The 26,642-nt window shown below is 21.9% G+C and overlaps 1 protein-coding gene across 26 annotated transcripts in view; it reads left to right on the forward strand.

Annotated features, from left to right (window-relative positions):
* LOC129606687 (ryanodine receptor) overlaps nt 1–26,642 on the forward strand; it is a 115,123-nt gene that overhangs the window by 51,390 nt on the left and 37,091 nt on the right. For all 26 annotated transcript variants that reach the window (XM_055517125.1, XM_055517127.1, XM_055517124.1 and 23 more), the window contains one exon: nt 24,237–24,440. In XM_055517125.1, the coding sequence (XP_055373100.1) occupies nt 24,237–24,440 (204 nt within the window). The remainder of the gene's footprint in view (nt 1–24,236; nt 24,441–26,642) is intronic.

Below are 26,642 nucleotides of genomic sequence, written 5' to 3' on the forward strand. Positions count from 1 at the left end.
TTTTCTTCCGTTTTTTTGTTTATACTTTTTTTCAATTTATTTTATGAATTTTTTAATACGGTCATACATCATAATCAACATCAGGATCTCTATATATAATGCATAACAATGAATACGCCTGAGTATGCATTCAAAAATTTTTACATATTTTTTCATTTTTTTTTGTAAATACTCGTACGTTTAAAAAATTGATTTTAAAGAACAGAAAACTAGTAAAATTTAAAAAATAATTTTCCATTATTATGATATCATATGTATACCATAATATTATAATATAATATACATAATATGTATATATTTATATCATTGGTATATGGATATGAAATTCTATATATATATATACTCATAATAATTTACTATGAGCCTCATTAAAATCTAAAGTGATAATTAAAATTAACTATAATTTTTTACATATACATATACGCGTAAGTATGTATATAATAACATTTATACATTCGTATCATATATTATGAATATTAATAACCAAAGTTAATGAGTTTTATTATATACCGGTATAGGGTAGATAATTCAGTAAATAATAAAGAAACGAAATTTCAATTTACAAATATGTGAATAAATTGTATAGTTGAATATATTTTACATAAAATTAATTATGAAATAATTATAAAAGGTGATAACATGCAAATATATATGTAATTTAAAACAATAACTATTTATAATAATTATTTAATAAACAAGTTCACACTTATATTTTAAGTATTATTATACAATAATTATTTTCTAATGTTGAATATTCAATGAAATATCATATGATAATTTAAAATGAACAAATAATTTCTGAAAATAATTTATGAAATAGAAATTAAACACCAATTATATATTAAAATTTTGAGTAATGTCAACTAGAGTTCAACAAATTCTTATCAAGTGTCAATATAATTTGTTTTAAATATAAAATATACGCGATTTTATATATAAACAATTTGCAGTATAAAGAAGGAATTTTAATTCAAATACAAAAGTATATAAGCGCAGTATATCACATTTTATCTAATAACATAGAATAAAATTCTTAAATTAATGTGATTGTCTAAAACTTAAAATAAGAAATTCAAAAACGTGGCTAAAATTCCAATTTTTATTAAAATATTTAAATACAACGATCATAAAAATATAACCTAAGTCAATATCATTACTGATCCTTTACAGTTAATTAAGATTGGTGTGGTTTAACTATTCAAATTCAAAAATAGAGTAAAATGTTTCAAGGAAATGAGAATGTTGTATGGAAGTTTTGAACTTTCAACAAGTATAAATACTAGAAGACTTTCATTTCTGATAGTTATTTAATTTTTAATAAGTGGCATTCCCATTAATCAAAATTTTTGGTCTCTGTCATACATGCTTACCCTACCTATATTAAATCCCTGATTTTTATATATAAAGTTTTTTTTAATAATTATATTCAACTTTTTATTTTTCTTTTTTTATTATTCCACAAATTAATTTTTTTAATAAATTTGCTTTTAAAATAAATTTATGTTGAAAGCAAATTTTTATGTAATGAAAAATAAAAATTTAACTATAAAATTGAGAAATATAAAAAAAAAACTATGTGAAAAAATCAGTTAATCAACACGATAACACGAAATATGAAAATAGAGTAAAACAAAAAAAAAAAAAAAACAATTTTCACGCCATTTTTTTAATACTTTTAACAAATTTTAATGAAGACTGGCAGAGAATAAGCGCCATGTTTTTCATTATTTTTTCATTTTTTTTTATTTTTCATCACTTTTTTTATTATCTACATAATCATCATTATTTTTGTTGCTTTTTTTTACACTATGAATTCGTAAATGCCTTCAAATCTACATACATAGTATTTTTATATAATTTGTATTGATAATTGAGATAATTAAATATTAAAAATGGAATTAAGGTGTAAAAAAATGTGTAGTTATTAATTAAATTTTTCAAATACAATTAATTTTAAAATAAAACAAAAAAATAATTGAAATATGAATTAAAATATGGTGGAAAAGTTTTAATGAATATAGAAAATTTATTAAAAATTTCACCTGAATTTAATTCCTGATAATCATAATCCCTTATTTAATAATTTTGCATTTGTTTAATATCTGATGTCAGAAATATTAAAAAGAAAAATTTCGAAAATAAATTATAACGTTACATTTACCTTTAATTCTAAGAAAACTAATTTGACTTTAGCAGTTCTACGAAAATGATTAATGTAAAAATTTTGAAATTAATTAATGATTCCAAAAAGCGTAAAAGAAGATCCTTAAACAACTTCATTCTATTTAATTCTGGTTTTATTGCATTACAAAAAAAACTCTACTCAAATCACTAGAAAATTATTTTTTTTGCCCCGGAAAGTATGCAATATTTTCCTTAGTACATAAATAATTTATCAAAGTGAAAATTAAGAAATTAAATACATTAAAAGTAAATTTTAATTAGTGAATTTAAATTTCTAAAAGAAATGTAAAAAAATATTCTTAAAATAATTTGCAATTTCCAAATGAAAGTAAGAACAATATTTTTATATTTACATGAACTAATTACAAAAGAAGATAGTTCAAAATCTATGCAAGGAAATTACGTAATTTATGGTCTCAATAATTTTTAAAGAGATAAACAAATTAAAAACTAATTTGAATTATTTCTATGCGTATTTGCCTCATACTTTTGTTTACTTAAAATAAAATTTTAAGTAAACTATTGAACTATTGAATGCTCTGGTAAAAAAATGTGCTAAATTCTTATGTACAATCACACTAATGTTTAGAATTCACATTCGTTAAAACTCAATAAATCGCGAATAGCTCTTGGTACCCAAGAGAATAATATTTTCTAGTCCTTATTCAATTTCTTTAAAAATTTACCCTTTTATCAAGACAGAACTGTATTCAACTGTAAAAATATATACAATATTTTTACATTTAGTATGTATAAAAATTGAAAAATTTTATTTAAATTCTAATCAAGTATTTAAAAAAAAAATTTTTTTTTGTTTTAATTTTGATTTTTTTAACCAAATATATTGAATCATTTAAGTGATTCGTGACTCAATAAATTACAATTTTGCATTTTAAGCTACAAATTCATTATATTTCTTTACAATATTTGACTTGTTTTTACATAAAATTGGATCTAAATATGTAGTTAGTTTCCAATATCATTAAATTTAAATCAATATAGGTATGTACGTATAAAAATTTCAATTGATATTTAAGTTTATTACATTATTATTTTTGTCTCATTTCTCCTTCCAATTGTTGTTTTTTTAGTTTTATCTAAAGCCAACATTCAAGTTCTTAAAAAATAAATGTTAAAATACTACAAAATTAATGTACAGAAGACGACAAGTACAAAAAAAAAAATTGAAATTCTGAAAAGGATACAAAAATTTTATAGAAGTAGGAATAAAACCAAAAAAACTATAAAAATTCTGAAATGAAAAGTCGGATGAGGAAACTTCTAGATTTCCCATTTCCGTTTTATTTTTATATTTGCTCCTATATTTGCTTTTATTTTTTGGGGTTTTTTTCTATATGTGCTTTAATTTTCTTTACATATTATTTTTAACATTCTTTTTCTTTTCCTTTCTTCTTAAACCTCATTGTATTATTTGATCTATGAAGCTTTTAGCAGCTTTTTATATATTCTAACAAAGTATCCAAATCTTATATAATCTACTTTCTAACTCACATATTGTGTTTATATACTATATAAAATCTTTTAAATTATAAAAATCAGTGACGAATTTTATGTATGCAATTTTCTAAAAAAAAAATAACCACAAAACACAAAAAATACATGTTATTTCTTCTATTATTTTAACAATAATATTTTATATCATCCCTACATTATCCTTTAAAAAAAAATACTTCTATACTACAAAATTCAAAGTAGTTGTACAACCATAAATAAATATTTTAAGTAAGCATGTTTCTCTAATAAAATTTGTTGTTACACATAGAAAATAATTTTACACTAATGAATAAAATCCATAAAAATTCCCTAAAATCATTTAAAATGTAGTTTTAAGAGGTTACAGAATAAATGGATTTAAAATAAAAATTTCAAATTAACACCATCCTTAAAGCTTATTTTTTTCATTTTTGCGCTTTCATTATTTCTCCAATTACTCTTTCTCTGTTAACTAATATCTACATCCATATTCCATATGTTTTTTTTCCTATTTAATTACTGTAATTGCAATTGCTATCACCAACAGATAAGATATGGATTGGATATTTTCAGAATACTGTAATAGTATATAATATTGTTCACTTCACTGTATTGAAAGCAATGGCTAAGAATTACTCGAAATTTTCAAAAAAAAAAAAACAAAACAAAGAAAACATAAATACGAAAAAAAAAATAAGAAAAAGAGAGACACTAAATAAAATTCACACGTTAGAATGAAGAAAAATATAACAAAAACATAGTGCAATAATTCGGAAGGACATTCAAGTTAATTGTTAAATTTTGTTATCGAAAACAGATATATCCTTTTTTTATTATCTTACTGTTTTTATTCACCGTTGGGAACGCCACTGTATTACTCTGTATTATACATTTCAAGATATTTATTAGAAAAACTAAAAATAATAAAAATTACAATGAATAAAAAAGAAAATTGAATGTTGCAATTCATTGAAAGTATATATATCTTATATATCATATATATAATATAATAGATATGCTGGAATTCATACTTCAATAATTACAGGGTGAAAATAATGAAAATATATTAACGAAATCATTTGGTTCAAAAAATTAAAAAATTATGAAGAAGATTCTAAGCTAAGATTTATATGATAAGAAAAATTTTACACTAAATGTGGATATTCTAGCAAATCTCTGATTGTAAAGTTTATAACTCGAAAGTGTCACGGGAATGCTAAAATAGTTCGAGGTATGGAGATTTTGAGTTGAAGAGAAAAAAAAAAGTTATGCCAAACTTCAAGGGAACTCATATGGCTTCAAGTTCTGGCGGCTCCACTGTATTTTCAAAATTTGTGGTTATTTGTCACAATTTATGAAAATTATTCTCCTTTTATGCAACATTATATTCAATGCACTTACCAATGTTTACGCTAAATTCAACTATTAAACCTTTAATCAAAGATACGATATTATAAATGATAACAACTTTGATTTTCAATAAAATAAAATCTACGACTGTAACATTTAGTTTGAACCACTCTATTGTAAAATTTTTATATATACATAAATATTATGTGAATATTCTTGTAAAAGAAAATAATATGAAAGAAATAAAATAGAAATTGATATTGTTGTGGACTTTAAAAATGAGAAAAAAATCAAAAATTATAACAAAGAAAGTATATTTTCATTTTTTTTGTTGAAAAAATTCCATTCTAAATGAATGGTTGAACATGATTGCACTATGTGCATAAAATACATAATTCATTTTCTTATTAAGAGAAAATTTTTTTTAAGTCCTGATCTTGAATTCACTACTCATAACATCTACCTAATATTATATTATATGAAATCAAGAATATTATATTAAATACTTTACTATACACACGAGTACATAAGAATACCAATATACAATGGTATTTTATTTTAAATACATATTTGAGGATAATATCATAGTCTCCTTTTATATTTTCAATTACAGTATATTTAGACATGAATACAAAAATCAAAAATTATTACATACATATGCCAATCCTAACATGTATATAATTTAAATTTTTCTTTTGTAGAAATAAATATTTAAGGTTTCAAATTCTAGTGTAATGGAATTTCAAAAAAAAATAATAATGTTTAAATTTTTGTATGCCAAAAATTTAACACAAAACTCTTTTGAAAAGGTCGTAGTTAGAAGCTAGTTACTTATATGAATGAACCATAAATTTTTTTTTTTTTAAATTGATGAAATTCTTTAGAGTTATTGCATATTTTTAGGATTATTTAGTATTGAATTAAAAAATCCTTTGAATTACTATAGAATTCATTAAATTATTTATAAAAGTTATAAATAAATTATGTTTTAAAGTACAAAAACATCTTAAAGCAAATATTTATATAAAATATATGCTATAATAATTATTATCGCTAATGTATATACGTAAATTATATGTGAATCGTTAATTGCATTCCAACATCTATCTGTTCATACTTTGATTAGACATGAATTCTAATAGAAACTACACATATGAATATCAATGAACGTTTTCATGAAAATTGGAAAATTATCAATTTAAAACATTGGAAAAGTATCAAAATAAAAACATATAGTACTTTAACATACGGTCATTTAGAAAATTCTAAAAATTAAACTTAAGTCAATTTATTTGAACTTTAAGTATTTAGATACAACTATGAACAACTAAAGATTAAACTAGAGGTCAAAAAAACATAACAATCATAGATAAATTCTTAAAATTTTTCTAGCTTGTTTTGGTAAAAACTAAATTTGGCTTAATTCCATCCCTTTCCATTCCATTTTTTCCCCATTTCTTTAATAATAATTCATTCAAATTTGAAAAATGTGAAATATTTTGAAAAAATTTATAATTTTTTATCATTTTTTTTTTTTGATATTGTGAACCACTTAAACAGAAAATAATACGCAACCATAAGGAAAAAAAAAAAGAATAAAAAATTATTTTTTACGCTCATTATAATAAACCCAAAACCGATAAAAATATTTTTGGATAAGTACCAAAGCTGCAAACTGTTTACACACTTTTTTCTTGTTTAACTAGGCTATTTTCTGTCTTTTAACTTGTTCTTTTCTACTTATTTTCCTTATTTTATATTTAATCCTTTGAATATTCAAAATCGGTCTTTTTTTTTTTTTTTTAAATTTCATTTTACAAGTTTTTCTACCCCTTCTTATATACACTTAATTCATTCACAATAAGACTTTATTATATTAAATTTTGATACAAGAAAAAAAGTATAAAGAAAAGGAAAGAAGTGGTAAAACTTATGCAAGTTGAATAACAAAAAAAAAAATATAAAAACAAATGTGTATAGCGGGATTATACCGAAGAACATACCGAAATTTAAAAAAGAAAATTTTTGTTTAAAAATGCGAAGCCAAAAATATCTTTGAACAGAAGCCAAAGTACCAAAAAAAAAAAAAATATAATAAAGAAAACGAATTTTTTTTATTGTTATTTTTCGCTTTAATATAATCGCTTCAAAAATTGTATACAAAATTTATATACAATTGTGTGTTTTCTTATTTACATATATATATATATATATATGTATATAATATATACATCTATATTATATTTATATTTCGTTATTCATATCCGCATATAAGCAACGATAAATTACAAAGTAAATGAACAAAAAAAAAATTTATATAAAGATTTCGTATATACATACTATACATACATAATATAAAAGACATAGTGCAATACTATATATAAAATATATATATTATATAAATAAAGAAAAAAAATGGTACAGCATCCCTAAATGAAACCGATAGTATAGAGAAATCAACATTTCAACGCTTTATACACAATAGTACCTACAATTTTATTACAAAAAAAAACAAAAATTATAAAAAACAAAAATCCCAACTACAAACGCCAAAAGTGAAATACAAAGTTACAAAATTACAGTTTTCATTTTTTTTTGCCTTTTTTGCTTTTATATGCATCGCTTTTTCTACATTTGAATGCACAACGGGGGAGGTTAACATTATACCATTATTCACAATTTTCTTACAATGAATTCACTTAGTAGCGATCTTTTTTTTTCCCATTTTATCGAGCAAAACTTAAAGTTCAAGGGTGTAAAACAAAACTTAAAATTTTAACTATGACAAAAAAACACAAACCCTAAAGTTCTATATAAAAAATAAAGAACCAAAAAAAAAACTAGAATAACTAAAACACAATGACAAAATAACTCAAAACAAAAAAGTAAGCGATAGTGGAAAAAAAAAAGAACAAAACTTGTAGAGAATATGAATTTGGCTAATCTAAAGTACTAGAAAAATGCAGCATTGCTATGGGGTTATTAGAATGATTCTTATAAAATACAAAATAGAACAATTCTATAACATAATGTTTGTATATATATTTTATATACTGGTACATAATGCTTATGTACATTGCATATAAGAATGCATATACATACAAGGTTTACCCTTACAGTCGAAACTCATGCATTTAAAATACATATATAATTAGAAAACGAAATAAATTTCTAGTCTAACTGAAAGCTCTTATAGAGCAATGGGTCCTTTTTCTTAAGCAATACAAACTATTGAAAATAGTTTAAGTGAACCTTGATAAAAAGTTAAACCAATATATTTAATTATTGAAAAAATTTGCATACCCTTGGGCGAAAAATTAAATCAAATGTTTAAAAAAAAAACTGGTTCACTTGTCATTAATGACATGTGCTCAGCTGCCTTAGAATTTTAATTTTTTTAAATGTTACACAACAATTAGACTTTTCCTATCTAATTAATTATATTTTCCCTATCTAAAAAATCCATTTCCCTATTGCATCTGCTTCCTATCCTAAAAAATATAGAAATTTTATCAAAAATCGAACGGACAAAATCCATTCTTTTTTAAATATTCTTTAAATATTAATTTTTTTGTTTCAGTCCTTTTAACTATGCTCACTATAAAAAAAAAACAATTAATAGCATTGAGTACACCGCGATGACAGCGCATTGCTTTCTATTAGATTAGAAATCCAATTTGAAATTTTATAATAGTATTATATTTTGAAATATTGGTGGAACACTCAAATAAAATTAAATACATTAAATGGAATACCCTTTAATATAAATGCGATATAGTGCTCCGTATACATGCTGGATTATAACACTGAACAAGTACATATAGATTTTAGAGCTGTTATGTAGATTTACATATAATTCCTTTAATACTATTAAAGTTTATAGATGTACATAAGTAAATGGAAATCTAGCTAATATACATATACGCGTATAAGAAATGAAATGTAAGAAAATGAGCAAAACAAAAAAAAAATATAAGCTAGTAATAATGAAATCAAGGGAATAAAAACATAACATTGTAATACACTGCTGCTGACTGAATGGAAGCATTTTAAAGATAAATAAAAATAAAACCGGATATATTTCCGGATCGGTAAAAACATTTCATATAATAATATAAATATAATTTAATGTACATGTTGCGATATATATATACATGTATATATATAAGCATGAATATTTTGTATTAGATAATAATATACATATTGGATTAGTTAGTAGGTGAAAAGTGCTTATATATTTATACACTTACATACTAAATATATATATATGTATACATAACATATGCGATATTAATAATACGCCCAGGAAAAAACATAATTTAAATACTAGTGTTATATAAAACATTTCTTATTATTCTTCTATTTACGATCTATTTAATGAAAACAACAAAATAATTTCGGAAATCTACACGTAATATATTTACTTTGTTAAATATATATACATATATTTTGATGAGAATGTTAAACTACATTAGACTATTAATTAAAAATGTTTATACTCATAGGCTAAAACCACTCTCAATTTTTTATTAACTATTCTTTTTTCATACAGTTAACAGTTAAATATATGAAGCTCATGAAGTTCGTAATCAAAAATGTAGTTCCCCTATTGACTGGACATTATATTCTTTTCAATATATTGTATGTATGTCCAAATGAGAATCCCTCTCTGTATTTTTTATAGGCACATATAAAGGTAATAATATATTAAGGGTACGAAATTAAAATTTAACTTTTTTTTTTAGAATTTATATACTCAATATATTACGATTTTATGTCTGCTTATTTGAATTAGATCATGGTTCTCAACATTTTTCATAATGATATCTACATAAATATGTTTATCATTTTTAGAATTTTCTTTCCTGTCTTTTGAATTGATGAATACCATAAAAATAATTTCTGTTAAACCTAGTGGATTTCGCATTAGACCCTTTATTTTTTCTTTAGTTATAACAATAAATGTATACATAATGCTAATATAACAATGCTAGGCAGCTTATAGAAATTATTTTCGTTTTCAAATGGAAAACTATATAAAGATTTTTCATTTAAGGATTAATCTTTATTTACATTTAAAATCTTTCATTACATTATATTATTCCGTGTATATATATATATTCATAAAACAACACTAAAAATAAATTGTTATTTATATTATAAAATGAAAAAAAAACACCTTACATCCAAATGAAATCTGAATATTCATCTGGATATTCAAAACTACAAGAAAAAAAGAACACAAAAAAAAGTGTAAGAATTCATTCAATGAAATTCAAAAATTCGAAAATCCGCTACAAATATCGTATATAAAAATTTATCAAGGTATTTAAAAAATTTAATAGAGAAAAACAATTAAAAAATGGTGTGAAATTATTCCTATGTATAATGAGATTTTTAACATTTTCATTATCAATATATGTATTTACAATGGATTATTATTTTAATATTATTTTATTAAAAATTTGACTCTGAAATCGTATAATTAAATAATAAAGTCAATTGATCAACCGCAATTCACAAAAAAAAAAACAGTAACGCTGTAATGTATGAACTGCAATCCTTTATTGAAATATGTAATTTTTAACAATTTGTAGGAATTAAAAATTTTCCAAATATATGTAAACAATAATTACCAAAATTAAAAAAAGGAAATTATTTCAATTGCAATTTAATAAATAAATATTCGCTTTTAGCATCTGTATTCAATTTATTACAGTTTATTAAATAATAACACTGAAAATCATTTTAATGAGTTTATTTTTTAAATAAAATGTATATATGTATACGAGTACATTTATAATTTACTCAATTAACATTTGATCTCATAAAAACTATGAATGTAGCAAAATGAGAAACCAAAATAATAAAATTATATTAAATAATGTTATATGTAGATAAGAACTAAGATTATTGTTATATAGTGAATCAATTTAATATTTTCGATATAATATAGTTAGTTCCGGGAACTTTAACAACGAAAACTTTTGGACAAAATCTCTCCTGATTTAATACCCTTTTTATTTTAGTAATATTATTATTAATTTAATTAAAACAAGAAAAAATTGTAAATTTACTATACTCGTATCAATAAAAATAAATACCCATACTACATGACTTAAACACGGTCACACACCAAAAATTTACGATAAAAAAAATTTTATTTTTACGATATCGGAGAACTTTTATTTTAAGTTAATTTTATTTATTTTTTAATATATATTTACCAATAACGTCAAAACGAAAGTCATTGAGATTATAATTTAAAACCAGTAAGTAAAAGAAGTGGTTAACATATTGAATTTTACGTTTGAAGATAAATTTTATATGAAAATTAATGGTACAAATTATTTCAAATAGAATCCCAAAATAATTTCATAAAATCATCACGCTCTTAAACAACTCATATCGAAACAATAAATATGTGTAAAATACATATACTAGGTACTTATTTATTGATATATGTATATCAAAAACTTTTTATTTTGAATATTAAATTTTATTAAATTTTAAGCGTTATAAAAAAACAACACAAAAACTTTATTTAAAAAAATTCTAATTGAAATTTTCAATTCCAATTAAATATTTTCAATAAAATTTATTAATTAAATATCATTAATATTATTTATTTTTAATTACTTCGAGCCATTTATTTTCTATATTAGAATTAATTAATATGAAATCATTATATAAATTATTTCTTGGAGCTAATTTTGACTAAATTTAAAATTATGTACGCTGCCGAAGTTCATACACTTATAAATTAAAATCTTTTAATTAAATTTATTGCGAATATAAAATGAAGATTTACAAAATTCATTGAAAAATTTATATAATTATATATATACACATATATATATAGCTACATATATATATAGCTAAAGACTACAACATAATAATATGGCGTATTACATATACACGTGTGCATAATTATTATTTACAATATAAGTTAATTAATTCATCGTAATATCGTAAAATTGTAAATTTCAATTATTCAAAAACTGTTTGGATATATAGCAATTTTGTTTAAAATTTTCTTATTAAAAATTAATTTCCAAATGGAAATTTTAACTCGTTTTCCATTTTATTAGGAAAATTGCATGTTTAATGGAAATTTTAACATATTTTATTTATTTTAACATATTTTATTTTATTTATTAGTCAAATTTTAATTTTTGCTAAAAAAAAATGGAATTCTGTTGAAAATTAATAAATCAAAAGCTTAATAATAATTTTATTTAAATATTTAATGCGACATTTATATTTCAAGGTTCTGTTATTATGAAAAATTTCAACAAGGTATGCAAGGCAAAGATATTATAAATTTTAAATTTTCATTACTATACTTAAATAAAATACGGTTCCTAATTTCATCACGACTATCAATTAAATGAAATCAATTTCAATTGAATTGCTATTAAATTACAAAACAAAAATTTATATAAACTAATTTTCCCCACACACTCTAATTTTCAACATTATACTTTCAAATATCTAATCATACCATTGCCAGATCGATATGTATGTAAGATAAATACACCAATCATGTTTAACAATAACTCGTTTAATAGCAATTAATTATTATTTTAATATTTTCATTATTAATATATATTGAATTTGTATATAAATAGTCATATACCCATGTATATACATTATGTTTTTTTTTAATGTTTCGGAAATCAAAAATTTATGAAAATTAGAATTGATGAATTATGAAATCTAAAGTTGTATTAATATTCAATTAAATATACTTTAACAATTCAACAACAATTCAATAATATTTATATTATATTTATTAAAATGATTTTAACATTTGTAAAATCTAAATCATAAACATACATACATAAATATATATTGTATATATTTATATGTAAAAATGTGGTATTCACGTGGTTATTTTAAACAGATGACACATAATTTTGATATGTGGTTTTTTCAAAAAATTATTGCATAATATATGCAAGTATATACGTATATAAATATCAAATATAATTAACATTCTAAAATGTAAATATATTTACGATATATGTAAACACATACAAGGTACAATTGTAAAGTCAGTCAAACTAATTGGAATACCAAAATCTATATTAGAATAAAAAGCAATTTTTATTTTCGTGTACAATTAGATTGAAAATGAAGAATCCGCCTTTGAATGTGTTAAAATATTGCAGAGACGAATATATATATATATATATATATATATATATATATAATTTCGTCTTCAACTTCAATATTTAGTGTATGTAATCTTCTTACTATTTTCCTCACAAATAGCTATTCATATAAAATAAGAACATTTTTTCTCTCGAAATAAATTTCGTGATAAGAAATAACTTTACTACAAAAAAAATTTAATATGCATGTAAATTATTAAAGTTTTCTAAGTTTTACAATATTTAGAGAACCGAACGCATTTGGTTTTTTTTGGATAAGTTTAATTTGATTGGATTAATATGTTGTCATAAGTATACCCAACTTATAATTCAATATTTTGCTATAATTACAAATTCAGCATGATAAACCTACTATAATAATTAAAATACAAGATGTACCTATACATATATTTGTATTTATAACAGTTATATATAATATTTAATAAATACTGACCATGCAAGGATATACAGAGGCATTTCTACTTGACAATAAATGCATAATAGGAACTTTCGTATCAAAATTTACACATATGCAATATTCAACAATAATATGCTTTTATATATTTATAAATTAAAACCAGTAGGAAACTTACACTAGACTGGATATTGTATATGAAAAAAAACACCAAATTCTTACTGTACATATATTTATGTTACATGTATACATATTGTATGATCAACATACACATTTTATACTTACAACAATTTATAGCTATGAATCTTTTATACTTTGCTGTGTTGTAAATTGGATTTATATGGCTAATAATTCATAATCTGTCTCTTTTTAAAACTTTACGTCATTTCATATTATTTTCTTTACTTTAATAATATGAATATACAAATCTATGTATACATATTTACTAATTCAAAATTATTGTATATTTTCATTCATATTTTTGACATATTCATATAACCATGTTTATTTCATATACTATGCCTAAAGTATTATATATAGCACGTACCATCAATAGGCAAACTGAAAAAAAATAAATTGAAGAGAAAAACTATTTTAATATTTTTTGAATAAGCTATTTTAGTAAAATTTTGATTTTCGGCTTTTTTGTTCCAAATCAAAATCACTTGCATCTTCCGTTAAGGATTGCTTGAAACAAATGTATTAACCGTTTTTGCGACCATTCTTTTTTAACTTTTTTGAAATTTTACTTCTTGTTTCTAAATTTTTTTCCAGACAGCATTAATGCCTTTATAACCCTTCTCATTTCAAGCTTTCGGATTTTCTTAGATCTTCATTCAGAATTACACGAAGGCTAATTCGTAGGCCGCCAACCAATCAAAAAATCTGTCTACGTATAAAAGTAAAGAAAAAATTTACAAAAATTATTCTCGTTCTTAATAGCTTTTATTTTTTCTCTCTTTCTGAATGTATACCAGGATCATATAAAATGGAGAAGCTCTTGTATGGATACTTTTAGAAATTATAATACTATAGACATTATATACGATCGTAATAAAATGACTAACAGGACATTCAATTTGTTTTAATATAACGCTCGTAAATTGAGCTTATATAAGCATTCAAAAAATGTATATATGTATGTTTAAATAAATCTACATGTTCTTATATTTTTAAATTCAATGTGTGTTGTGTCTTTATGTAATATAACGCACACAATATGCCCGAAAAATTATTAGGTATTTTAAATGGTCTATAAATACAAATGAATATACGCACAAACACATTTTTTTGCATATTATTTTGAGAACATTATATACGAGCAATAATTCTGGGATAGTTGTAAAAACTCTTGATATTCATTTTCAGTTTTCCGGATTTTACTTTATTCAATAATAATTTTTTTTTTTTATAAAAAGAGTTCATCTTCTTTAAAAAAATTTTCTTTTGTCCTTAATTTCAAATACATATAAAATATAATACGATAAAAATATCAGAATTTTCTGTGACAAAAATTATTTTGAATAATTAATATGAGAAAAATGACATATTATATATTGTATTATTATTTTACGTAAGCATATGTAAATATGTATGTATATTAGTAAATGCTGATATCAACAAAATGTAGGCGCCATGAATGTTATAAAATTTTATAAATTGTACATATAAGAGCTAATTTTATTTAATAATTTCCAAGATATATGAAACTAAACCAAACATTATTGTTATACAATGTTATTTGCATTATTCTAATCGTGTTTCATTTACTTGTAAAGAGATTTCCGCTTAAGAAAACACTTAATTTATAAAAAAATACCTATTTCAGAATTATACGAGTATGAACTTCCACATACCAGATTTTTAGAATCGAATTTAGAGTTCGATCTTAGATTTCAAATATAAATAAATTTCTACAGTTTAATGGGTATATTGTTTAACTAGAAAATTTATGTCAAGAAATATTCAAAAATTCATAATAATCACAATAAAAATCTGCGATTAAAATATACCTACATAAAGCCACATAATATTCAACTTTATAAATTACACTAGAACTAATTTGCCAATTTGACATTATATAACGAAATTGCTATACATAATAGTAACTAACTAATCCCACAAAATAATTGTTAATACTCATCACAATATCTATATAAATATAAAACCCACCATATACATAAAACCATTTAATCGGTAAATTATAGAAACCTATATGATGATGAGCAGCCAATTAATTGAGCCTGATTGATTTTATTAAGTATTGAAATATTTAGGATATATGTATATAGTTAAAATAGAAATTAATTTTTTAGCATGGCCTATTTGTTACTTTGATTTCACTTTTTTGATTATTTCTTTATTCATTTTTAAACATTTAATTTATTCAACCTATTATAAAAATAACTATATGTATATAATATACGTCATGTAAACTAAATAAATTTTTAGATATCATTTTAAATCATGTATACACCAATATAAAAATTTTTAATTTTAATAGTGCCTGTATCACTATATGTATGTATATATATTTTAACAAAATTTAGATTTTAAATTACTGAAAGCTTATCAATCAATCACAATATGCTTTTTACTTTAAATTTTCAATAAACGCGGTAATGAGAACATTCACATTATTTGTATATACTTAAATATTAACTTGCATATATATATACTCTACTGTATATACATGTATATAATAATATAAAGTACCCATAGATATTATGCTAATATCAAGCTATATAAAGCATGTGATTCATACACATATATGTACATATATCTTAAAATGAATATATAGAGCGACCCAAATACTATTTGTTTCTGGTCTTTACACTTTCATATATTATCCTCGCTATATTAACATACATACATTAATGTATAACATCTATTTATTATGTATGCGAATAAAATTATAAAAAATCTGCATGTATGGCAATACACAGGTCTAAAATATCTACACAGGTATAAATATAGATTATATATAGCACTTTGTATTTGGGTTTTAGAAAAAATATACTTATTCATGTTTATGTATAGGCAATATATTACTTAGATGTATATATATATATTATGTGTGAATAGAAAAATACATGCACGTATAGTAATAAAATATCCTTTTTTAAATTTAAATTTTCTTTGACTGATTTGGGGTTTTTATTAAATTTCAATTTGTGACTCGGTTGGAAATAAATTGTGACTTTGTATAATACAATATATTTATTATATATGTAGGCACTGTATACATATTATATTAGTATTTCATTTCGTTATACATTTTATTTTTCTGGAAACTATTTTTTTTTTTTTTTTTTTTTTTGAGGTTATATACCTATATGAAAGTCACACGTAATCATAGAATATAAGAATCACCAATAAATATCATGTAAACCTATATATTTTTTTTTTGCCTTTTTTCATTTTTAATTGTATTGGTAATTTTCGATTTTCAAATTTATTTTGGTCTTTTTTTTTATACCATAGTGCATGTGGTTAAATATATATGCATAAGTTGCTTGTTATTACTGTTGTTATTTTACTATTTGAAGATTTTCAAAGAATGAACACCTTTGTGGTACAAAAAAGAAATTTCCCATTGTGTGCAAACATGTATACATGTATGTATATGATATTTAAAATAAAATAAAAGAATAAATTGAGATCTGTCAATTAATTTTAATTTATGGTATAAATTTATCAAAAAAAAAAAATTTATATTGACAATACTTTAAAGAAATTTATTAGATTTGCATTGTATGACTTAGAAAAGAAGAAATTCTCTTATAAAAAAAAATTTTAAGAAAATTCAAATTTTCTATAAAATTGAATAGAAATTTTCTAAAATACCAATATGATGTTGTAAATTTAATAATTTAAATTTAGGTTAAAACAATTTTTAATTTTGAAAACTTCCATAACCTTTGATTACCCTCATGATAATTTCAAATTGGAATGATTTTTAAATGATTGTCAAATCAATAGTTGTACTTCTTAATTGAATATTTTAGATTACTCACAGAAAGAATTTTATAATAATTTTGTAAATCATATTTTAAATCAATTGCTACGTCTGATGATTTTAAGAAGCTCAACACAATTTTCGAACAATATGTGAACACTTTTAAATCTCCTATATTTTGTCCGGAAATACGAGAAATATACGCTTAGCTGAACACATTATTATTCGAACAGGTACAACCTGATTTTATGAAACATAATTTGCGAAGCAAAAACATAATAAGCAAAATTACACGCATTAAGTCTTACTTCAAAAAGTAAATAAATTTCAGTCTTTTTAAGATCATCGAACAAGACAATTTTTCAATTCATTCGCATGCATTCATATACATTTATAAATATTATAACGACATATTATATAAATGCATTAATTTTGAGTAATTTCTTTTACAAAGTAACTATGTATAAATGTATGTATTTATTAAGTGGTTACATTAAAATTAAATACTGATATTACATAAAATACATAGTACTATATATGTGTGCGAATAATATATAAATATATATTGTTTTATTTCACATAATAATGATATGGTTGAATCGATTTTACAACCAGCAATGCATACTTAAAAAAATTTATCAGTATAGTAATAAAATGACCCTTAAATTGTTAAAATTTATTTAAATTTAAATTAAGCTAAATATTTTACACTAATATTACAATTTTAAATTAGTTAATCAAGATATAAAGGTATATACAGTGTAGTATATAAATTATATATAAAATAGAGGGTGAAAATACAAGTGAATTGTAAAAAATTTAATATTCCCGCATGTAGCATATTAGTGTATATATAGTGAACAGTGGTTAAGAATATCTTAATTTAATTTTATTTTATTAACAAATATTTTTAACTCAACATAGTCTTTACTTAATATTAATTATAAAAAATTATTGAATTAATTACAATATTTTGCTAAATGATAATTATTTTAAGGGAAAAAATAATTCAAAATAAAATTTTCTAAAGGTCGTTTAGAAATACTAAAATTAATTTACTCTCTCTCTTGTCAATACGTTGATAACATCTTGAATTTTTCTGCTTAATTAATAATTTTTGCTATATTTATGATTTACTTTAAAATTGCTTTTCACGCTTGTAACTGACAATTTTGCAACGAGTATATTCTAAAAATTTTTAAAGTGTAAAACCCTTTTTATCGCTTTTTAAAATTCTAATATAAATTTATACTGTATAAGTATAACATTTCAAAGCACTCGTAATAATTAAAAGCTTGGAATAAAATGTTATTGTTATAAAATTAAATAAATTTCATTATATACTTATGAGTAATATACAAACCGCCGGCTTTCTATAATAAAATGAAAAAATTTATAGAATATTTCTTTTTATATCACCCCCTTAACCCTATTATAATAGTCCGTCATGACAACATTATTATAAGCACGTACATACGAGTATATATATATATATACATGCATAATTTAATGTATACATGTATATTTTATTAGCCATATTGATATTATACATTGAAGTTAAGAATGAAAGGACTCAAAAAACGAGGAAATGGAAAGAAAAAATTAAATAATAACATTAGGGGCAGCTCATTTTGATAATAAATTTTTTTTTATGTCGCTTTAAGGTTTAAGTTCTTTCAATTGCGATATATTATATATATATTTACAATTATATAGGACTGTCTCAACATATACATACTGATATTTATAAATAAAATATTCTTAATATGATTATACATTTATATTCATTAATATAAAAAAAAAGTCTGATGTGGTCGACACATAACCAACCGATTTACACCTTTTTCTAATTCTTACAAAGCTTCAAATTTTTTAAATAATTTTCCTAGAGAGTTGTAGTTGTGGGTGATAGGTACTGCAAAAAATGGTTAAAACGTCTGATTTAAAATAGAGAAACCTTGATTTTCAAAACTGCACAGGGCGCTAAACAAGTAAGAGCCGATACTGACATTTTAGCTCAAAAGCTGACTAACTAAAATTCAAGAACATGACTAAAATAAACTCAGTTAAAAATTTTATTCAAAACCCATTTTCAACCGCAATTGAGAAAAACGAGTATAAACTCAAATCTTTCATTTCAAGAAGCTTGTTTATTGTAAATAAACATAGTAGAAAATGTAAAATCGCCACATATTCAGTTGTTGACAAGTCTAATTTGAAATACATAGAAGCACACATACACAACTAGATAGTCAGACTGCCACCTCGCCAAAAATAGTTTACTTTTGGTTTGCTATCACCAAAAAATTCAATTCTTTTAAAAACTCAACATGTGAAATTTGGTGACTTCACATAACTTCCTCTATTGTACGAAATTTTGTTGGTAAAAATAGTGGCGTATACAGAGAACGTCATTCCTTTATCTCACACATCTCTTTTAATATTTATAATAAAGCAAAAACATTCAACTTTCACATTTTATACATTTATACTCATATAATATTTATAAAAATGAAAGCAAAAACTATACTAACATTTCAGCCACCATTCATGAAATTTTATAATTTATAACACTTCTTAACGCTGCAATGACTCATATAATGTGTACATTAAAAGCAATATAATGTACATTTTCCTAACTTTGTTTTGGTATATGTGTTGTCTCTAACTATATGATTCGATTCTCTTCTCTTACCATTTCCCTTTAACAATTTAACTATACACAATCGTTTATAAAAAAGCATATTTAATTTTTTTTTATATTATATACAGCAATTGCTATTTTTGTTATGTGTGTCTGTACGTACTTTGTTTTTGTTTCCCATTTTTTTTTTTGTACAATGAAAAAGGATCAAAATACATAACAACCCCAACAATAAAAATAAACATATATCAAGAGTCAAGACTAAACAACTCTAAAGTGTCCTTGATAGTAAAAACATTGTTTTGTTGCATTATAATGAAAATAAAATAAATAAAAATACAATAACAATATTACATATATAAAAATTAATGGCAAAAAAGACAAAAAGAAAATTAAAATGATTTAAAAATAAGTAAAAATGAAAATAAAGTGTGATCAAAATTATGGTTAATTTTATTGTTTTAGACGTTAACTTTAATATCACGAAGAAAACAAAAATGGAAAATTAACTTTGATTTAATTTAATTTTACTTAATTCAACACCAGGGATCCGACTGAATTTTTATTCAATAATTTAATCATTATAATAAAAAAAGTTATGATGAAATAAAATATGAAAAATAATCCAAATTTGGGGTAGATTTTATTTTTATATTTACTCCTTTTTCATTTGATTGCAAAAAAATTATGGGAAAACAAAATTTTCGTGTCAAGAAATTGTTTTTGAAAGAAAATTAATTTTATTTATTCCCAATATTAGGGAATTGAATGCATTTAGCACTAACATATTTATTACGTCTTTAAAAATATTGCCAAAAAACCAAATGAATCTATCTGCATTATAGAAATTTCATTCTTTCTAATGAAATTTCTAATAAAACATTGCGTCAGGTGAAATCATGCTATTCTCCTTTATCATAAAATTTGCTTATTAATTAAATTCTCCTGATTTATTTTTGTATCGTCTATGAATTTTCCAAATAGTCCAACAAAAAGTTAATTAATGATTACTCTCATCATGTATTTTGTTATCACTTTCCATTTATTTTCGTTCTCTGGCGTTATTCTCATCATAACCACCTTTTATTTCTAGTATTTATAATATTTGTATTTGATATTAATTTAAGCCATTTAAAATCATTATTAATCTTCAAAACCAATATTTATGTGCATCACATTCTATTTGTATCATTTTTCTTAAGAAAACAAAATCATAAAGATCTTATATTATTGTTTTTCTTTTGAAATTTACAAATTTCATCATAATTCTTTTAAAAAATATTTCATATCAAAAAATATTGAGCCTCCGGTCAATGAAAACTAATTTTTTATTTTAAAATTTTCGATTAATTTTTTTTCTATTTTCCTTAGAAATTCAAAATCGTGACGTTCGAAATTTCGTTTGAGAACAAAATTTACTTTTATTCAAAAAAAAAATTAATGCCAGAAGTCATAAATTTTCTAACTTATTTCTAACGTCATCTTTTATATTTTTACTTAACAAAAAAACATTTCATATAAAACTTCACTTTTCCTTCGTAAGACACAAATACACTAATAAATGAAAATTGACTTGACGACGACCTTTTTTCCAATTATAAATTTTTTTTTTCCTTATCATCTTCCTTAATTTTGATATCACCTTTTCTTTTTATTTTTTCTTTTTCAAATTCATTGTAATTAATTTAATACCGTTATATTTTTCCTGTGGTAAAATTCATGAAAAGAAAATCAAATTACACTGAAATTGAAAAATTACTTCAAATTATATAAATATAATTTTTCCTTGTTTACACCACAGATCTTTTATATTTAATATTTGTGTGTATATATGTATGTATAACAGAACATTATGTATTCGTTCTGTACATAGTTTAAAATATCAAATAAAAAAGAAAAATTATTAGAAAAGTCTGCAGCATTTCTAATCCAACCCTGACCTTTTTTTTTGTTCTTTGTTAACAAAGAAAACCGTCTAAAAAGTAGAAACAACAAAATTTTATAAATGAGTTTTGAATGAATTTTAATGATTAAAATGGTTTTAAAAATACTATGTATATTACCAACATCTTTGAAAAAAATTCCCACAAATATAACCAAAAATTTTTCTTTTTATCGTTTCTTATAGTTTTATTTATGTTATTTTTGATCCATAACGCTCATATTCTACATTATACGAGTATATTAAAATTCTAAAAAAATATGTAAAATACAATACATACCAACTTAATGTGCACATATATGTAAAAAGAACCCCATCATTACAGGATATACACGACCGTACAGAATTAAAAAAAAAAAGTTTACTTTACTTCTTTAAGTGAAAAACAATTCAAGTATACTTCAAAATATCAATAGTAAGCATTTTCTGTAACAATCATTCGATATAAATTATTCTATTCCAAATAAATGTGATTATTTTGTGCTAAATATTCGCACATTTGCATTTTATTTAACTCAGGACAACAATTTTAGTTCAATAATTGTACTCTCATTTGAATAAAAATGAAGTTGAAACAAACGAAAATTCCAAACATTTTCTTTCATACTTCCAACGCAAAATGAAATGTTCGATGATAGATTCAAAGATTGATAATGCAAGATGAAAGATTCGACAATTTTTCCAAGATAAAATGTAAAAGTAGCTTATTATCTCTGTACAAATTGTTATGATAGTTTATTCCTGTTGAAACATCCTGTACGAAATAGGTATATATGAGAATTGCATATACGATATATTTTTTTTCCTTCTATATTTTCACTCTAATACTACAATACTTTATAAAAAAATCAACTTAATACACTGAATTAGATTTTAATGAAGAAGTATATAACAAGGAAAAAAGGATAAATCTAAAAGGATACTAATTAATTTCGTATATTTTTTGTTTTTACCTCTGGTTGTAACAAAAAACAACAAAAAAAAAATATATTTTTGTTAATAAAACGAGACTACCTTGAAAAACGAGACTACCTTATGTTTTAATAATAAAGAAATTTACCATTGCACTCAGATCCGGTTCTGATTCATTTGGTGCCCTACGCGTTTTCCAAATAATGCGCCCTCCTTTCCTCCTTGCCCCTGCTTTCAAAACAAAGAACAATATGAAATAAACATTGAACGTGGCGCATAATAAATTATTTTCTTGTAACTTTATCATGCTCTACACCAGATTGGTCATAAAATTAAAGTCTAAAATTAAACTTTCATCTTTTTGTTTTGCAATATTTGTTTATATACTTATAAGTTGTCAAGTTTATTTTATTGTTAATAAATAGCAATACTTGGAAAACACGTAATGGAAAAAAAAATGAAAAAAATTTTATTTTTTTAAATATATGTACATAGTAGTCTTCAATGACACCCCTGTTTTCCGACACTCATTGCATGTGTTTACGTTGATTATATGGTAGATCCGTCGCTGATTACACTTATTAAACTTTAAAAAAAAAGAGTACATCATACTTAATTTGTAATTCTAAATGGACATTCAATTTGCGTTGATTGAAAAAGTCAATTAAATAAGGGGTTCTTCAACAACAGATATAAGTTGATTAGCGTGAAAAGTGAAGAACTTCAAACAACGGGTCGTTAACATATATTTTTTATTCATATTTACGAACTTCCTAAAATTCTTTGTCCCGATTACATTTAAAATATCCAATTTACATATTGTAAATACTCTAATATTACAATTAATAAAAACATAATAAAAAAACTAATTAGAAATAAAATTTTGAAAAGGTAATAAAGTAATAACGAAAGTTATTAAGGTTTTAATCTCTTTCTTTTCTTAATTTCTTCTAGCCTTTCATAATAATATTGTAATTGGTTATTGTTAAACATTGTAATTTAGAAAATCTTCAAAATGTCTTTATCCAAGTTACTTTATCTAACAAAGGCTATACATATACCATTATTTATTATATAAATTTTACCTTCATGTACATGTAAAATGTATACAATATATTTTATAAATTTACATAAAATAAAATATTTAAAAACTTTTTCTTCTGATTTATTTATTTTTACAGGAAGACATGGTTTGCTTATCATGTACAGCAACTGGTGAACGTGTCTGTTTAGCAGCTGAAGGATTTGGTAATCGCCATTGCTTTCTTGAGAATATTGCCGATAAAAATATACCACCAGATTTATCTCAATGTGTATTTGTTATTGAACAAGCATTATCAGTACGTGCCTTACAAGAATTAGTAACAGCAGCTGGTTCTGAAACTGTAAGTTTAAAAAAAAATATAAATACATATTATAAATATAAATGTTATATAAAACGATTACAATATAATAATATTTTGTAAATACATATGTATATTATTTATAACAGTATAACAATATTATATAAGCAATATTATAGAATATGTGTATATACATATTTTATTTATTATTAAAAAAATATATATATTTAGAATGAGGGAGAAATATTTTAAAGTTTTATCATATTATTTTGAAATTTTATTTCTGAATTATATTTAGAAAGAGATTATTTTATATAAATTGGTAAAAAATGAATTTAATTGAAAAATTATTTTTAAATAATTATGACTAAAACTTTAAATATTTTAAGAAAATTTTTTAGAAATTGTTCTTTTTTTTTTTTTTTGTTGGCATGTAGGACCAATGAATTTTTAAATCCTTAATTTTGAGTTTATAGTTTTTATCCACTATTTCATTTTTGAAATTTTCTCACATTTAAAATAAATACCCACCCTGCTAAAATTATAATATTTAGTGATTCACTTTGGTTATTATACATGGTTTCTATTGAACTCCCTATGATATTATGGCAACAAATTTTTAAATTTTCAAATATTCATATAGTTATAGATATCAAAAACATTTTCAATTTTAGACCTTTTTTTTTTGTGTGAGGCGAAAAATGGAAGGTATTTAAATTATAATTGAAATATATTAGTATAATTTTATTATTTATTTAATTTATGTTTTATATTATATTGTGTGCCATCTTAGTAGTATAGGTCACCCGCGTATTAATTGAAATCCTACTTATTAACGTTATCATGAAAATTTTAATTAAAAATAATTTTATATTATATAATAAATTAATTTTTATTCAATACAATATCATTTAGATTAACGCTATTATTACGTTTTTATCATCGTTAAAATTGATCAACAATTCATTATAAGCTTTTATTTATATATATATATATATATATAGTATAATACTTCCTATAGTTCGGTTTATCGGTCATATTTATTAATTAATAAATAAAATCAATTTAATATTAAATTTAATATTGTTATTGTATATACGAATACAAAATAAGTATTATATGAGCTATAGTATACTTATAAAAAAATTCTTAACTACAAATCTATAAATATGGCTATATTTTACCAATGAAAGTAAGCACAAAATTTGTTTACTTAAATTTAATAAAAACCAAATGAAAAATCCATTTTTCGAAATCATTTGTTATACATATTTCGATTAAGATTATATTTTAAATATTTTAGAATAAAGTATTTTAACCGGACTATAGGATATACATTTTGTATTATGAACAATAATACTAGAATTTATCCAAAAAATTCAATTTCATGTTAAAATTCATTTTGCAATTAATGCTGTGCATTTATTTAAGCTTAATAATACTGATATTTCAAAGCTTACATAATATAACGTAAACTCTTAAAAAAATTTAATTTCAAATCAATCATAAGAATAGAAGCATTATATAAAAATTGAAATTGATTAAATTTCTGTTATTTTCAGAATGCTGCACAAAATTCTCTTTTTTTTTTTTTTTAAATAATTTAAATCAATTGCTTAAAGTTATTTACAATATTAAAAGCTTGAAAACAAATAAAATTTTGTTATTTTTATTATTAATTAAAATATTCACAATAGCATTACGAGAACAAATATAAGAACGTATGAATTTTAATATATAAAAATATATTCATGAATTCATGTAATACAATTTCGCATTCAGTTTATTAACTGTTTCCGCTTCCGCTCAATTATATTTTCAAGCTTTTCTTGTTTTTATTGGTTAATCCTTTTTATCCATTTCTTTTTTTTTTATTATTTTTAATTTTCAATTTTTACCAATATTATTTATTATCTCAGATATTTTTATAACTCATAAATTTTGATTTTATTTTATTATATTTTAATAATTTAAAAAATGTTTTTACCAATTTTATTATTATTCCCATTAATTTGTTAAATTATTGTTGGCATTTTTTATTGATTCAAAAAGAAAAAAAAAACGAATCGATATTAATTTATTATTATATTAATTATTATAAATAAAATATAAGGAAAAAAAATTTTAATTCTTCGCAAAATACATTTGGCAATCGATGATGTTATCTAAACATTTTAAAATATTAAACATTACATAATTGAATTTTGCACTTTATAAAGCACATATAACTTAAAATTTAAAACA

Source organism: Condylostylus longicornis, unplaced genomic scaffold, assembly GCF_029603195.1.
Source record: "Condylostylus longicornis isolate FDR11 unplaced genomic scaffold, ASM2960319v2 ptg000020l, whole genome shotgun sequence".
Classification (NCBI taxonomy): Eukaryota; Metazoa; Arthropoda; class Insecta; order Diptera; family Dolichopodidae; genus Condylostylus; species Condylostylus longicornis.